Raw genomic sequence first — 13,025 nt, forward strand, 5'->3', positions numbered from 1 at the left:
TTTTATGTCTGTAACTTTTATATTTACTTCAGACTCAATCTTACAGCAGTGTGGCTTTCTGGTGTCAGCATCTTGAAGTAATATAGAGAAAACTGGAAAAGTTACATGGAAGAATTATGAGCATTTTTGGAAAGCTGAGAAGATACTGCATGCATATATATCCAGGGCTCTGCTATAAATGTGCGTTTATTCAGTGCTTATCACTATTGCTATGCAAACATGTTTCAGTAGTGCCTTAAGGAAAAAGACATCCGTCACTTGGTTGTACTCTTATTCTGTCCTTGGGGAGAAAAATATTAGTGGAATAGCATCTTGGTTTAGTACTGGAAGTTTGTGTCTGTTTGTTTTAACTTTATAAATGTAGGTATATATTTATGTTGAAGAAGCCCAAGGCAAAGAAGTGCAACTGGCTGTCCTGACCAAAGATGGTGAGGTTTGTTACAGCCATTAACCTGGGAATCAATTCTTTCCATTTGCTCAAACCAGCATCCCAACTTGCCAGGTATTTCAGCCTTTCCTACTGGGTTGCAGAGCCCTTTGAAAGAACTGCAGACTTATGCCCAGAATATACACTTTTCCTTGATGGGGATTAACAATTGAAATGAACTTCTGATGAAGTGTTGGCTTCTCTTCCCCGTGCTAGACCTGGATGGAGATTTTGTCATGTTTGTAGGCTAGAGAAGTTTCCAGTTTAAGGGAATTATTTTTAATACATTTAAAAATGCTAGTCACATTCTTTCAGCTGCATGTAGTAGCTGCCTTGGCTCTGTGACATGCTACACTTTTCAGAGGTTTTTAGGCTGTATGGGAGCTTTATGCTGTCAGCATCCCGCTGTGTTGAGTCCTTACTCAACACTGAACATAGAGAATTTGCACCAAACAATGCCTGGTTTGCAAAGGCTTGTGATGATCCATGACATTAGGTTCTCACTCTTGAGATCAACAAAGGGCAAATGCTCTCAGCTGACCATAATATACAATTTTGTGTCAAATCCTGTAAAGTCAGCATCATTTTCGACCTTCGCTAGAAGCCACCATAAGACAAAGTTAAGACTAGTGCAGGGATTCCTTCTTCCCCCTCTGAAACATATCAGTCATGAAGTAGATCATGGCAGGTTTTGATGGCGTGTTTTGCCAATGAACTATGTAAGAGTGACATATGTAAGGCTGAACATGTCTTGCATCCACTTGAAATGACAGGAGGAGTTCCAGGTTGGCAAATGGGAATTTCCCTGCCCCCAGCCTGTCTGCAGTTGGGATGACACCAGGAACTCGGTGTTGTGGTACCCCAGTGCTGTTTGTTGTGTCAGTTGCTGGTCTTGAGCAATTTAAACCCTCGCTGCTGTAAAATGGGTTTGAGTCTTATGGTTTTGAAGCTTGCCCTCCGCAACCTTCTTCAGAAAGCTGCAGCAAACCTTGTGGTGCTTCCAGGTGTATTTCTTGTAGTCCTTCAGTTCTTCAGTGTTTTCAGAATTCAAAACTCAAAGAAAATGTTTCATACTTCTGGTGAATTTGTGGCTACCGATTGCAGTGGAGTAATTGGCAATGATTTAAACAAGTCATAGTCACATTGCATGCTTAAATCCTACGTCATCCTTGCCCTATAATTTTCACTCACCTAGTTTGAATTTGTGACTGCCCCAGCTTGTTTCTAGCTGTGCAGGCTGCATTCAGCCGGGCTCTTCTGCTGCCAGAGAAGACCATTGTCCTTGCATCAGGTTGGGAGGCATGTCATCAGGTCTTGCCCTGCCACCAGCCTTCACCATGCCAGGATGCTACTGTGCTCCACCGGGTGGAGGACCACTTCCCCCACAGGAATGTCATACTGCCATGGGGGAAAAGTTGAGCCAGCTCTGTGGCAACTGTCAGGGCAAAAGTGATTTTCCCAGTAGAGCATGGAGTTAATGTCTGCCTGTAGACAGTAGTCCTCCTCTGAGCAAACTGGTTCTCCCTCTTATTTTGTGGCATGTCTTGGTGTTTGCATTGGCTGTGAGCGTGAGCTGTGTAGCCAGCTGGTACTTCGTAAAGTGACCTGAAATGGTTGGCATAGCCAAGGACCTTACTAAGTGAATTCACCTCAGGGAAAACAGCCAGCTTGGGTCTTTGGCTGTTTGGGGAGGAGCTCAGAGCATTGAATGCTGTGCTTTATTCTCCCTTCTCAGCTCGTCAGTAGCTGACTGTTCTGGATTACTATTTCTGGTAATAATATGCAACTATAGAAAGAGTGTGTGAATTCAAGTCCATCTTTCACCATGGGCCTGCACTTTAAAACATAGTGCAAGCTTTGCAAGATCTTTCTTAAAAGAAGAGGGGGTGACCTCCAGAAGGCCAGCAGTGAGAAACTGAGTGAAGCAGCTGTGTGCTGAGAAGCTAATGGATTCCTATATGGCTGTTTCACATGCGAGAATGTCCCGATCTCGGAAATGTGCCAGTAAAATGTAAAATTAAAGCTCTGTTTCGGAGACTGATCCACACAGATAAGAGTCTGTGGCTGTTAACTAGTAACTACGAGAGGGGCAATGATAAAGGCGGCATACTTGAGGACAGGAATTCACAGGTTCGTTCATGCTTAACCCCATTTGGACGTTTTCTCTCACACTAGAGATTAACCGCTCAGATGTTCTTGTGTTTTGAACTTCCTTGATCGTGATCAATGTGGTAAAGCTAACGGAGATCTTAGCATGTGTCTTGCAGAAATACAACAGGTCCTTGCCTGCTTTGCAAAGAAAACGGGGGAGGTTGTATGGTGCTGCTTCTGAACCTGGGGATGCCTCATGAGATTAGTAGTAGCCACACTGGTATCCTGGGCCTGCCGAGGTGCATCATACTATGACCGTGTTTGCTGTCCAAAGGGCGTGATGTGTGCAAACAGCATCTGGATCTTTGCAGCATCCCTCTCACCTGTGGATTGTCCTCTCTGGCATGATTTTAGGACTTTGCAGTAGGCTGTGTGTACACTGAGACTGGGAGATCTAGCTGTCCTAATGGGCACAGAGATGCACACATGGGTGGCCAAGTATCTGCTGGGAGTACCTTCAGCAGTAACCAAGGATCATGGTCTGCCTGTGTTTATGTGGTGCTTCTCTACATCATCTGAAGTCTTCAGAGGATCTTCATAGTTAGGTTTTAAACCAAACACAACTATGCAAGTTGCCAAAAAAACCCCAGTGAAGTGGATGGAGTGAAAATCAAAGAATGTGAACTAGACTCTTGTAGTTGTGAAAAACTAAGGGGAGGGGGGGAAAGGCAAGAAAGAGAAACTGATGGGAGGTGAAATTAGGAAAAATGAAAAGCAGCTTTAAATACATTAGAATATAAAAAAACTTATAAAAGCACAGTCATCTACTGATGCCTGAAACTGGAGAAATGTCAAATGTTTCTTTCCTGCAGCTGACAGAAAAGCTAGGTGATGGTACCAGTTGCAGCAGCAGTGTCGTGGTCTCTTGTAGCAGTAGCTTGGGAAATTACTGAACAGCAGACTCTCAGCAGCACGTTTTTAGGTTTACGTTTCTGGCTAGCTTGTATCCAGGGATTTTAAAAGGGCTGGCTGAGCAGCATTCTCTGGGCTATCAATGCTATTCCCTTTTCTAAAAAAATGTATGTGTAGTAAGTCAGACTGAAAAAAATATTGTGTATTACTCATAAACAAGTAAGCTAATATCAAGTCTAATCTGGGCAAACTAGAATGCAGTGCTACACGCAGTCTGATGTTGGCTTCCAGTAAAATAATAGCTGAGGGATTGGATTGTTCATGATTTAAGGGGGTGTTAATTTTAGTAATCAGCCTGTACAGATTTTTTTTAAATACGTCTTTTCTATGTGTGATTTTTAGACGTTTCTATAATTTTGCGTAATAGGGGTAATAGGGATATGTCTTGCTTGTTTAATGTACTGAAGTTGTGCCACAGATCATAGGAATAAGCAGCTAGGTCCAGAGGAGCACCACAAAAACCGTCAGAGGGATGGAACATCTTTCCTTTGAGGAAAGGCTGAGAGAGTGGGGGCTGTTTGGACTGGAGAAGAGAAGGCTCCGGGAAGACCTTATTGCAGCCTTTCAGTATTTAAAGGGAGCATAACAAAGATAGGGACAGAAATTTTAGCAGGACCAGTTGCAATAGGACAAGGGGTAATGGTTTTGAACTAAAAGAGAGTAGATTCACACTAGATAGAAGGAAGAATTTCTTTATGATGAGGCTGGTGAGACACTGAACAGGTTGCCCAGGGAGGTGGAAGATGTACCATCCCTGGAAACATTCAAGGTCAGGTTGGACAGGGCTCTGAGCAGTCTCATCTTCTTAAAGATGTCCCTGCTCACTGTGGGAGGATTGGACTAGAACTTTAAAGGCCCCTTCTAACCCAAACTATTCTGTGATTCTGTGAGTAAATGAAAACCTGAGTAAATGAAAGCTCACAATGTGACAACAAAAGGAGAGCCATTGCTATGTATTTCTCAACTGGGAATTGTTTTTTTTGGCGTGGTGCTAATTGAGAGGAGGATTTTGGTTTCTTCTCCTAGGTAACAAGTGATCGGACAAGAGGAAGCAGCCTCAAGTTGCACCAGGAGTTCTTTAGATTGGATATTAGGAGATTTCTTCGCCAAAAGGGTTGTCAAGCACTGGAACAGGCTACCTAGGGAAGTGATCGAGTCACCATACCCGGAGGTATCTAGAAGACACATGTGGTGCTTAGGGACATGGTTTAGTGGTTGACACAGCAGTGTTAGATTTACAGTGAGACCTGATGATCTTAAAGGTCCTTTCCAACCTAAATGACTCTATGATTCTAAGTTTCCTGGTGTCCTTGAAGTAAACACAAATTTAATTTGCATTATGTTTATGAGCAACACAAAATCTGGACGAGTCTCAAGTAATGAAAAGAGGCAAATTAGTGGTGTTGTGACCGCATGTACACTGGGTGAAGCAACAAGGAGTTGTGTGAATATCTTGAAAGCAGGCACTGAGTCGCAGAGCGGGTAGGAGGGCTGGCAGGGTGTGCGCGGTGGCCTGGGATCTGCTGGAGGAGATACAGCTCTTAGAGCAGCATGGCAGTGCACTGAGCACAAAACCCCAGGCGAGTACACTGCCCAGAAAGTAAATGCAGTACTTGGACACAAACATGGAAATCCTGAGCAGGGGCAGGGAAGGTGTTATCTTGCTACAAGGTGCTGCTCCCATCGGTGCAGGAGTGCTGTGGGCAGTGCTGCATAGGAATGTTGCTGATAAGTTGGAAGGAGTTCAGGGAGGACCATGAGAGGGGAGGGCTGCAAAATGTGCTGTACAGTAAAATAAGGAGCTCTATGTGTAAAATAAACACTAGATTTATGGGTTTTTTTTTTTTCCATGTTGGAGGTACTCTGTAGTTTAACCAGGAGTTCATTGAAGGAATGCGGTGGCCAGCCTTGTGCATAGGGTCTTCCTCACTCTGTAACAGAGGAGCCTCCATGAAGGAAGTCTGGGAAAGGAAAAGCCATTGTCTCTTCAGAGACAGATGTGTACATCTCCTCCCGATGAAGCCTTAGGTGTTGTGGGTGTTTTAACTCCAAGTGCCCTGTCCACCAGGCTTCCAAAAGGGGTGAATTTTCTGACTGAGAGCATCTGCCTCACATCCAGCTCTCCTGTGCCATTGCAGGCCCCACAACTATCCAGCTGTGGGACGGCACCCATCTCTTCTGTTTTTTTAACATTTTCCCCCTCCCCTAGCTGCCACATTTTTCCTCCTGAGCTGCTTTACGGCACAATTTTCAGGAAGGACTTTCTTTCTCTTCGGGGAATGGCAGGTAGCCCCTGTCTGCAGCATCGGCTGGTGCATGGGGACAGGACTGGAGAGCTTGCCTCTCACTTCAGAGAGCACAGACTCAGGGCTCAGTCTGCCGAAATAATGAGCTCCTCCTTGCCCTTAATATCACCTTCCTTCTGACTGACTGTGGTAATTCTGAAAGAAAATGTGTCTTGTTTTAAGCATCTTGAAAAGCCTTAAAAGTACACGTGTTTGCGTGTATCTAGTTGTACTCATGCTGAGGCTTTGCGTTCAGAGCACTATAAGCATATTAACTGGTGCTTCCTTCGTAAAGGCTCGATAAAGATCTTTCAGGCTACATATTGGCATGTGAGGAGCTGGGCTGGAAAAATTAATCATTTGTCCCCTGGCACAAAGAGGAGCCACAGAGGCTGGGAATAACATTCCTTTTCGCTGTAAACAGGGCACAAATGCAGATCAAACCTCTGTGGTGCTTAGTCCCATGCAAGCATGTATGGAATAAGAAAATTCCTGTCTTCAGGGATTTGTATCCTGAGGCACAATTTTGGGATGCCCAGAGCCAGATCACAATGGGGTCAGGCTCTTCCACCAACTCCTCTGACAGAAGGAGTCTGACCAGCTGATGACGCCTCTCCATCAGGTGCTGCAAGTGTGCAAGCATAGCAGAGTGTGCCATCAGGCAGTGGACATGGAAACGGGGATCACAGGGGACTTTGGGGGAAGCAGCTGTGAAGTCTGTCTGATCTGGTATGGTGCCTGACAGCAGCCAGTTTGTGTGCCCTTGAGAAAGTATTAAGATGAATGCAATGAAGAGACAAGTGATGCTTTGCTTTATTCCTTGTGTCAAGCTGGGTTGCTCTGAAGCTTAGCGGCCTTTCAGAAATCTTAAACCAGTTCTGAATTATCATTACTTGTCTTATCAATATTTCCTCTTCAGCATGATCCCATGATGGGGGGAGGAGGGAATTGTTATCCTTTTGGAGCCTGCTGTCCTTAACCCTCATTAGGTGGTTCCTGGCTCTTGCGTTGAACGGAGGGAGAAGCATTTTCACTACAGCAGCTTGCGTGCCAGAAGGGTGGTGGTAGCTTAGGTCCAGTCATCACAAGGGACAGGAGGATTGAGAGCATGACTTGTGAAATTTTGATGAGTCTGACAGGGCACCGTAGGCACTTACCTGCTTATCAGAGGAGTCTGGAGCACACGGAAAGCTCTATCTGCAGGAGTGTAGTAGACCCAGACTGGCATATGTTATCTTCATAGATGGATCCTGGTTCATGCTATGACATGCATTCCTCTTGTCATTCTGTCCCCAAAGATTTAATCTGAGGTAGTGGTGCTACATGTTTCCATAACACATCCTAACATCAGTCTTAAATTCCATGGACAATGTCTTAATGCATATTGTGCCCATACTTCAGATTCCCTATGTATCAGGTTTCTCCATGGTGTCTCACTCACTTCACCTGACCTGCAACTGAATTGTTTTTTCCTTCCCAGCATGGGAGGGAGTTTCCACCTACAAGTGCATGTAGGTGCCCCAGCACATGACAGCAGCTCTTGGTGCTGGGAGGGAGTCTACTTTACTGGCTGTGTCCTGGCCAGGGGGAAGAAGGCTGTGGTTCCTGGGGGAGAAAGTTTGTGATTTCCTTGCCACTCACTTTTATCCTCCTTTCTTCATTCTTTTTCAGAACATGAGTGAAAACTTGAAGGATTGTTTGATCCAGACTCAGGCTTCCTTAGGGGAGATGGTTACAATAAAAACAGAGGCCTGTTCTCCACGCCGGGACCAGGAGTATGGACAGCCTTGGTATGCAGCTGAGCTTCAGTCTGATGCACTCTAACCTCCTTGTCTCCCACTTCCCCAAAGCTTAAAGTTGTTTTTGAGGGATATACTTGGACTTCTGAAAGTTATTAAAACCTTCACTTATGAGGTCTTCTTGAGGTGTATGACAGGGCTGGTTGCCTGCTCGTGTGCTAGGCCATGCAGGCTATGTTTGCTGGTTCGATGCATCTTGGTAGGTTAACGTCACTTTTCTGTTGTTCCCTTGCCAGCTCTGGAAGGCCTGACCCACAGTCCATAGAGGGGGAGCCCAAGAAACTGAAAGGGAAACGGGATTTGATCATGACCAAGAGCTTTCAGCAAGTGGATTTCTGGTGTAAGTGTCTTGTGAGTGAGGGAAAAGCTATGCTGCTGCTTGAATAGACTTCGGTCTTTCCTAGTCAGTGTCCTGCCACTTTGGGGCAGGAAGCAGGGAAGAAAAAAGCCAGGGACAAATTTGTGTGCTCTGCTGAAAATACTGGCATATATGATAGAGAAGCTGTTGCACCAAAACAGCTTGTTGATGACAGGGCTATGCAGTGGTAGGGAGGTGGGTGGAAAACATTGTGGAAACATAAAAATGCACATGGAAAAATCTCAAGAGTCTGCAAAACCCAGAAAGAGCAAAAGGTGCGTTGTCTGGGCGACAACTCTTTCCCTCCATATTCTATGAAAGATAACTGGTCCCAGTTACATGGGCATACCTACAAAATATCAAACTGTAGGCCTGAGTCCCTCTCTGGCCACAGGGCAAGTGCCTGGAATGCTGTTTCTCTCCCAAGCACAGAATGAAGGCTGTATGATGAGAGTACTTGTTTACAGGGATATTTGTTTTCATTCCCCTCTGGTGTGTGGTGAATCAAACCTTTTGGCTTAAGGACATTGCTGTTAAACAGGAATGTGCAAGGATCCCCAGCCTCCATCTCTGCAGATGGTAATGGGGTCTTTCTCTGTTCTTGTAGCTGTCAGTGGTGAATCTGTGTAGGGTGCCAGGGCTCATGCAAGTGCCGGTGTTAGTTGGGCAAGTGTGGGTTGGGGCAGAGCCCTTGTTGAGAGATGTGTGTCAAAACAAGTGAGCAGCTGGTGAAGCATCTGTGTGTGTGGAGGCTGGGCTTTGGACAGGGGCCTCAGTTGGGCCAGGGGGTGTGCAGGGAGTTGGGCCATGCTGGCCTGAGCACTGTGCATCCTGTGAGTTATGTGAGTCTATATGGGCATCACATCCGCCCAACCTAACCCCTGCTCCCCTCGCTTCCACAGTCTGTGAGTCCTGCCAGGAGTACTTTGTGGATGAATGCCCAAACCATGGCCCTCCAGTGTTTGTATCTGACACCCCAGTGCCCATCGGCATTCCTGACCGGGCAGCACTGACCATCCCGCCTGGAATGGAGGTGGTGAAAGAGCCCACTGGGGAGAACGATGTGCGCTGTATGAATGAAGTGATCCCCAAAGGTCACATCTTCGGTCCATACGAGGGGCAGATCTCTAGCCAGGACAAGTCTGCAGGATTCTTCTCATGGCTGGTGAGTGACATGTCTCCCCAAAAAAGTGATGCCCCACCCATGCCAGTCAGAGCTAGGGGAGTTGTGGGTCAGGGTCAGAGAGACAGACCTTAGCCATCCTCCCCTTTCTCTGAGGATCTTCTACTGACCCATGTGGGCAGTAAGCAAACATCAACCTGGCATAATTATTAGCATCTTAAGGATGTGGATACGTGAGAGGAGACAGCTGCTATGGCACCTGGGTTCAGTTCACAGCTGTAGGAAGCAGAGCTTGCTTCTCCTTTCCCCCTTGCCATGTTCTTCCATTCCCACTCAACCTCTAGAGCTCCTCCTGTACCTTTCTCTGCTCTGGTCGTAATTTGTAGGATAGTGGAAGGATTGTATCTAGAGACTGCAGAGAGCTGTCATAGGTCTGCAGCACTCCTTCCCAGCCTGATTGAGCAGACCAAGAGGCCAGGGAAGATGAGATCCAGTCCATCAGGAACTAATCTACATGCAGACTCCAGCACCAAGCCCCGTATTTTTGCCCTAGTATTACAATCCTTGTTCAGTCTATGAGACAGAGATGTCACTAGATTGACAGATATTAATTACCATGAGAAGTGAGATGTGTGACTTGAGTTACGGGTGGGAAAAAATTGAGAGTTACTGGTATGAAATGCTGCTCACATTTTTCTGTCTGTAAAATAAATGTGTGTCTCAGCCCTGTCCTGAAAGGGAAGTTAATCTTTTGTATCTCAGGACTGTTAACAATTTTGTCAGCTGCATCTATAGTTCTGTGTTACAGATACTTGTACATAGGAAAATGCTTCTTAGTCAGTTTGGAGTAGCCTCCACACACATATCCAGGGTGGCAGCCTGTAGTACTGGGAGAGTCGAGATTCATGGCGTAGAGTTTCACATCCTGACTTAATGCTGGAACTGAAGCAGTGATTTGAGAGTTATAGACCTTCTCCTGTCCAGACCAACTAGTTGACTGCATCCGTTCTGTTCTGCAGATTGTTGATAAGAACAACCGCTACAAATCCATTGATGGAACAGATGAAACCAAAGCAAACTGGATGAGGTGAGTCCAGTTCTCTTCTACCTTCTCTTTTGGGGCTCTGTCTTCCAGAGAAAGGCCATCAAACACTCCTTGTTATTTTGTGTGACAGAAGAACAAACCAAAATGCCACAACCCCTTCCTTCTTCTCTAAAGGGTGTGCTTGTGCTCCTTCTGTATTTATTGTGATAAGAATACTCTGGAATCAGATTAAATGAAAGGGACTAAAACAAGGATGTGTGTATGGAGGATGGCTGTTTTCTGGAATGAGGACAAATGATAAAGATGATCCTATTTATCCAGTCTTAAAAATGCTGACAAGGTCTCACTCCGTTTCTTTTCTCTTTATGTTCAGATATTTGCAAAACGCTTTGCATTATCCCCAAGGTAATGTTTTTATTCTCTCTGGGGTTTTTTTGTCCTTTCCCATTTGACAGACATTGAAAGAGGTGCTTTTTTTGTTTTTATATTTTCCTTTCTGGGCTCCACTTGAAACAGTTGTGTGTGGTGGCTGTCATTGGTAGTGTCAGCTTTACAGTGTTAGAAGAAACATGGAGTTGCTGCAGCTCCGAAGGTAGAAATCATGAGTGTGCTTGTGCTCCCTCTGCTGGCCCGGGGACTTAACAGAGCAGAACCCAAATACCAGTCGATGTTGAACCAGGAGCCAGTCTGGCTTTGGTTTAACTGCAACAGTAAGAGTGTGTGTAATCATGATGCAGTGCTTCAAGTATTGGCAAATACCTGCAAAACATTGGTCGCTCTTGCGTCCTCCTGAGACAGAGGCAAAGTGCTGAAGAGCCTTGTGCATATGCCAGAATGGGACATCGCTGCGTACTGTTGCCTGTCCTACATCAGGGCAAATCCTGTTTTTGGGGGGAATTTTGGAAGTGGTTGTTCTCAAGAAGGCGTTTCATACAAGAGTAAAGTAGCGTGGAAGTTTACTGTTTCGTTGGCTGGAATGTGTAGGATTTTCACTTGTCACTCGCCAAGGGAGCAGAGAGTATGAAGGTACATGTAGATGCAAGACTGACCCAGCTTGTCAAAGCTGGTCGCGCTGATTTTGCTCCATTTGAGTCTTCACATGGATAGCAGATATTCTGGCACTTAGATTCCTAGAGTTCAGCAAAGAATCTCATTTTCTGGAAGAATTCCAGTCATTACACTTGTTTACTACTGGTGAGAATATGCTAGACCTGCGCTGAGGCTGGAGTTGCCACTCCAAAAAGAAGCAGTGGACAGATAGGCAGGGGGAGATGTATATTGAAGTAAAGATTACAAAGTTCAAAATCAGAGTGAGATTTTTGTGCTCTAAAGCTGGATCTTGATACGATCTGGATGACAGTGATACTAGGGGAAAGCATAGTTTTTGAAAGTGAAAATCCTATGATAAACTCTTCTTCCTAGTGCCATAAACATAAGCTTGATGTCTGGATTTAAGTGGGCACTATTCCTGGTCTCAGCACCAAAGAACAGAATGTTCTTGCCTAGATTTTGTCATGGTCAAGTCTCGAGATGAGTGTGATCTGGGCCATTCTGTACCATGAGAGGTGAGGAGGCTGTGGTTTTGTGGAAAAGCAGTGTTTGCTACTCTTCTGGTAAAGGATGTGTCAAAGGACCTCTGCAGGCTGAACCAGATCTTTCTGGTTTTAATCTTGGAAATTGGTTCTAATAGCACTATTATGTACAGTCTGACTGACAGTTCAAGTGGAGATGGTAGTCCTCCAAAAGCCTTGGTTTTGTTTGTTAGCTTTCAAACAGAGATGCACTTGATATCCTATGATAGGACATTACCTGTCACGGAGATTACCCACAGAAACCATAGTTCCAGGACGCTGTAGACAGCGCTCTTTTTGTTTTTCAGATGGTGCTCTTTGCCATCACTCACAGATGGAGTTCTTTGCAAAGCAGATCTACTCACCCTCTGGGTAGGTGGGTATGGCATGGGGAGGGCAGCTTGGGCTGACTCCTCTCTCTTCTTGTAGATCTGGCTATTGTTTTTGTTGTTTGACTACCACATCCGAGTCCATTTTCATGTTCCCACTGAGGACAATGTGTACACTGCAGCACTTGCTGTTTTAATTTCAGTGGTTGTTTACCCAGGGCAGCGGATGGCAGGGAGGAAGAAGTACAAAGCGTAGCAGTTGGCCTGGCAATGGTACCGTTCTCTCACCCTTTCCCTTGTCAGCCCAGTCAGTTGAGACACTCCTGATTCTAGGAGCATGTTATCCCAAGCTGGCTGCTGGCACATGTATAATGCACCCTACATCTCTGTCCGGAGTGAAGTGCTGTTGTTTCCAATACTTTATGAAACTGATATTTTTGTGGGGTGATCATTAAGTGCCCACTGTTCACATAGTTTGCAATGTCACATGTTTTTTAAAAAATAGCTGTACAATCTTGAGCTTTCAGATTGACCTCGACTGGGGTGTGAATTTGCGGGCCCACAGCTGGGGCTCATCTGGAGCTTGCTAAAACCCACACAGCGTCCCTAGGGAGGTAATTCCAAATATCAGTGACTTCTCCTAGAGGCATCCTGCATATTAAAGGAAATGCATGAAGGAAAAAAGGTTTCTATGACAGTAAATGCTGTCTGCCTTCTTATAAGGAGGAGGTTAGCATGCCTGCTGGAAATCTGACATTAATTGAATTAAAGATTTAAACTGGACCCAGCTCACTACTGTTTGTGCTGAGTTTGCTGTTGGAATACGTAAGTTATCTTAAGTAATTTTGACCAAAGCCATGCTACAGCAAATGCAGGGAAACCCTGAAATCTGAATATCGGGGTCTAGCACAGGCTGTCCTAAGTACAGTTGATGGGATACCTTGTCTGGGAAGAGCAAAAAGAACTGTAATTCACCATTGGTGCAGCTTAGCTAGTGACAGGAGCCATAAGTTGAGCAGAGAAGA

General features: G+C 45.3%; 1 protein-coding gene across 6 annotated transcripts in view; it reads left to right on the forward strand.

Annotated features, from left to right (window-relative positions):
- PRDM11 (PR/SET domain 11) overlaps positions 1-13,025 on the forward strand; it is a 48,811-nt gene that overhangs the window by 9,998 nt on the left and 25,788 nt on the right. For 3 of the 6 annotated variants that reach the window (XM_054066902.1, XM_054066905.1, XM_054066907.1), the window contains exons 2-7: positions 7,447-7,565; positions 7,811-7,914; positions 8,835-9,097; positions 10,075-10,142; positions 10,474-10,505; positions 11,980-12,043. In XM_054066902.1, coding sequence (XP_053922877.1) covers positions 7,450-7,565; positions 7,811-7,914; positions 8,835-9,097; positions 10,075-10,142; positions 10,474-10,505; positions 11,980-12,043 — 647 coding nt within the window. In that variant the 5' untranslated portion in view covers positions 7,447-7,449. Of the gene's footprint in view, positions 1-7,446; positions 7,566-7,810; positions 7,915-8,834; positions 9,098-10,074; positions 10,143-10,473; positions 10,506-11,979; positions 12,044-13,025 lie in introns of those variants that run through there. The other 3 variants (XM_054066903.1, XM_054066908.1, XM_054066904.1) reach the window with 2 other exon arrangements.

The sequence above is a fragment of the Cuculus canorus genome, chromosome 5, assembly GCF_017976375.1.
Source record: "Cuculus canorus isolate bCucCan1 chromosome 5, bCucCan1.pri, whole genome shotgun sequence".
In the NCBI taxonomy this organism is placed as follows: Eukaryota; Metazoa; Chordata; class Aves; order Cuculiformes; family Cuculidae; genus Cuculus; species Cuculus canorus.